We start from the raw sequence: 3,205 nt of genomic DNA on the forward strand, positions 1-3,205 counted from the left end.
TATATATATAGAGAGAGAGAGAGAGAGAGAGAGAGAGAGAGAGATGGATGGACAGAGAGACAGAGAGAGAAAGGTTCTGAGCACAAAGGCTCTCGCTCTGTAAGGGACTATAACAAAGACCGTGACTCTCTTTGCCTGCTTGTTATCTGCCATACAGTGATGCACTGCAGTGCTGGGCTCCCTGGACCACAAGGAGCAAAGGGCAAAGTGGGCCCTCCAGGAGGAAGAGGCTCAAAAGGAGAAAAAGGCAAGTATGCCTCCCAGGTGGGATTTCTAGAAGACAGCTGTGTGCACAGTGCTGTGTCTCATTCAGATTGGTTACTCCCCTTAGTAACTCCCTGTGGGTCCTTGCTTCATCATATGCTGCGATGTGATTCAGAGTCACCAAGGAAGTCACATTCTGGTGCCTTAGATTAAAAGGCTGTGAAATTTGCTCTGAATGATGACTTCACTCACAAGGTCTTCTTGACTCTTTGAGAGTGGCACAGACAGTATTGTTATTTTGCTTCTTTCTTCTTCCAATGAGTCCCATATTTCCCAGGCAGATTGGATGCCATGGCTCTAGGTTGTGCACTTTAAATTATTAGGAACCCTTTTTTTCCCCCCAAAGTCCTGATGATTAGGAAATGTACTGTGGTTCATTAACCATTGTAATATGCAGTACAATTAATGATTTCTCTTCATTGCCGGTGTTCTGTGCCTACCGGCCCTGCCTCCAGGGTGTGCTGAGATGGCAAATGAGATTGTGCATGGTGGAGTGCACCTGTCATCCCAGTTCTGGGGAGGCTGAAAACAGGAGGGTCACTACAAGTCCAATCTGTGTAGTGAGACCCTGGATTAAACACACACACACACACACACACACACACACACACACACACGTCTCCCTTTGTGTATTACCTCATTTCCTTTACAATTGAGGGTTGATATCTTAACCGTTTGTTTCTTTAGTAGAAACAAAATACTGACTTTGCAAATTTTAAAAATAAGAAAGTTTCCCGTGTGCATTGCCCCATGCTACCACCCAGGCCTTCTGCATCATGTTATTGGTTGTCTGCAATAAGAATTGTGCCCTATTTGCACTCTTGGTTTTGCACAGAAAAGTCCTTATTGGGGATTTTTTTTTCTCCCAGGGAATGTGACAAATCTTACTTTTACCTTCTAGGAAAAGAAGGTCTCTGTGCCTGTACACCTGGTCCCAGGGGCCCCCCTGGTCCTCCAGGGCTACCTGGGAGGCAGGGTGATAAGGGGAACACAGGGCTCCCTGGTTGGGTTGGAGAAAAAGGTGACCCAGGCCCTCCTGGTACTGAAGGATCTCCAGGGCAATGGGTGAGTAGCTCTTCCTAGCCATCATCTTTCCATTTGCAGGAGATAGAGATAGAATTCAATGTACTCTTTTCTAATTTATAATGTGATATAATCTGTATTTTGAAACTATTAATATCTAAATTTTAATAACTAAATATTATTAATAACTAAAAGTAACTTTAAATCATGATTAACTAAAACCTCTTATATTCATTCATTTACAATTAATTATTCATCTAACTGTATTGAATGCCTACTGTGGTGTAGGCACTGTCTGAGATGCTGAAGGTGAGGGAGCAACATAGTCTTCACCCTCTTGGAGCAGCAGAGACAACACAGATCATATAAGAGACAAAAAGCAGAGGCCATCACCATGCAGTATGACAGAATGGATTAGAGTAATGGCAGGAGGTTAGGAAAGATCACACAGCATGGGACTTTGCAAGGGGTTCAAATGTGAACTTGTCCTAGTGGTCACATGGAGCAGCAAGGAAGACTTCAGAAGAGACCTAGTTTGACAACAACTTTAAGTGGATCACTTAGTCTTGTTGCTCTATGGAAAATATACCATAGACAAGGGAAGCAAGGAGATTGCTAGGAGACAGTTGAGTGACCCTAGTGAAAAAGTAATAGACAGCTTGAAGGGGTGCTGCTAGGGGGAGTGGGAGGTGTTTGGATCTAATGTATTCTGAAGATAGTCACTAAATTTGGTTGTTAGGCTGAACACAGAAGCAGACAAACCCAGGTTCTAAGTCTTCCTGGATGTTTGTGAGCTTGAAGGTCATTTACAAAATAGGCTTAACAACACTGCCTTGCAGGTTTGTTAAGAAGTTCAGCCATGAGTTTTGAGAGTAGTAAAGGTCACACTAGAGAACCAGACAGCCAGGGTACTGCCATCAAGGAATCTAAAGCAAGGCATATGTCACAAACTGTCATGGGCTAAATCTAGCCTGGAGTGTTTGGTTGTGTTTTCATGGTATTTGTTTCTGGATTACTCAATGAGATGTGTGGCTTTCCTTGAGAAAGTGGACATTCATGAATGCATGAATGCATAACTAACACATTCCCACCATGGCTAGTGGTTTCCCTGACCAGGTGGCTGTGTATTAGGGGAGTCTTGGGGGTCCCAGGACCTGTGATGCCCCCCGCTCACTTCTCTTGGAGAGACTCAGCCCTGGGAGATACCTGTCACTTAAGTTTGTCTTCATTACTTTTCTGTTGCTGGAACAGAATGCCTGACACCCACAGGATAAAGGAGGATGGTTTGCTTTAGCTCCCAGTTGTAGAGATTTCAGTCCATAGTTGGCTGGCTCTAAGGCAGGGCACATGGTGGAGGGCCTGGCAGAGGAAGCTTGCTCATGGCTTGGCAGTGGGCAGCAATGGGCTCTCAAGGAATATATATGTCACCCCCACAAGGACCCCTCACTTTCCACCAGATTTCATCCCCAAAATCATACCCAACTACAAACGCACAGTGGACTCACCCAGTATGACACATGATCCAATATCACACCCATGATCCAGTGTCACACCTATGATCCAGTCACTTCCCTGAAGCTCCACCTGTGAGTGCATGAGGCTTTGGGGGACATCTAGATATAAGACAGCACAAAGTACCTGATATAGACTGCTTATAAGATCACGGGGATATACCAGGAAAAAGCAAACTTCTGTTACTTCTGGGCTTTTGTTGTATTGGCATAAATCTTTAGTGACCTTCTATTATAAAACTGTGAAAAGTAGCACTTGGCCCCAAAGTTGCTGGTAACGAGATGCTTAATATATACAATAATCTTCCCAGGAGTATCTCAGCTGAAACCTGTAGTTAATTGGTGTCTACTTTTTTGCCATAGTTTTATTGATAAACAAATAGCAATTTAGCAGTTTCAAATCAAAT

The 3,205-nt window shown here is 43.8% G+C and overlaps 1 protein-coding gene across 1 annotated transcript in view; it reads left to right on the forward strand.

Annotated features, from left to right (window-relative positions):
- Col4a4 (collagen type IV alpha 4 chain) overlaps positions 1 to 3,205 on the forward strand; it is a 160,733-nt gene that overhangs the window by 70,689 nt on the left and 86,839 nt on the right. Inside the window, exons 18-19 of the mRNA XM_023723057.1 lie at positions 158 to 247; positions 1,166 to 1,329. Of these exons, the coding sequence (XP_023578825.1) occupies positions 158 to 247; positions 1,166 to 1,329 (254 nt within the window). The remainder of the gene's footprint in view (positions 1 to 157; positions 248 to 1,165; positions 1,330 to 3,205) is intronic.

Source organism: Octodon degus, unplaced genomic scaffold (genome assembly GCF_000260255.1).
Source record: "Octodon degus isolate 3935 unplaced genomic scaffold, OctDeg1.0 scaffold00096, whole genome shotgun sequence".
Taxonomy (NCBI): domain Eukaryota; kingdom Metazoa; phylum Chordata; class Mammalia; order Rodentia; family Octodontidae; genus Octodon; species Octodon degus.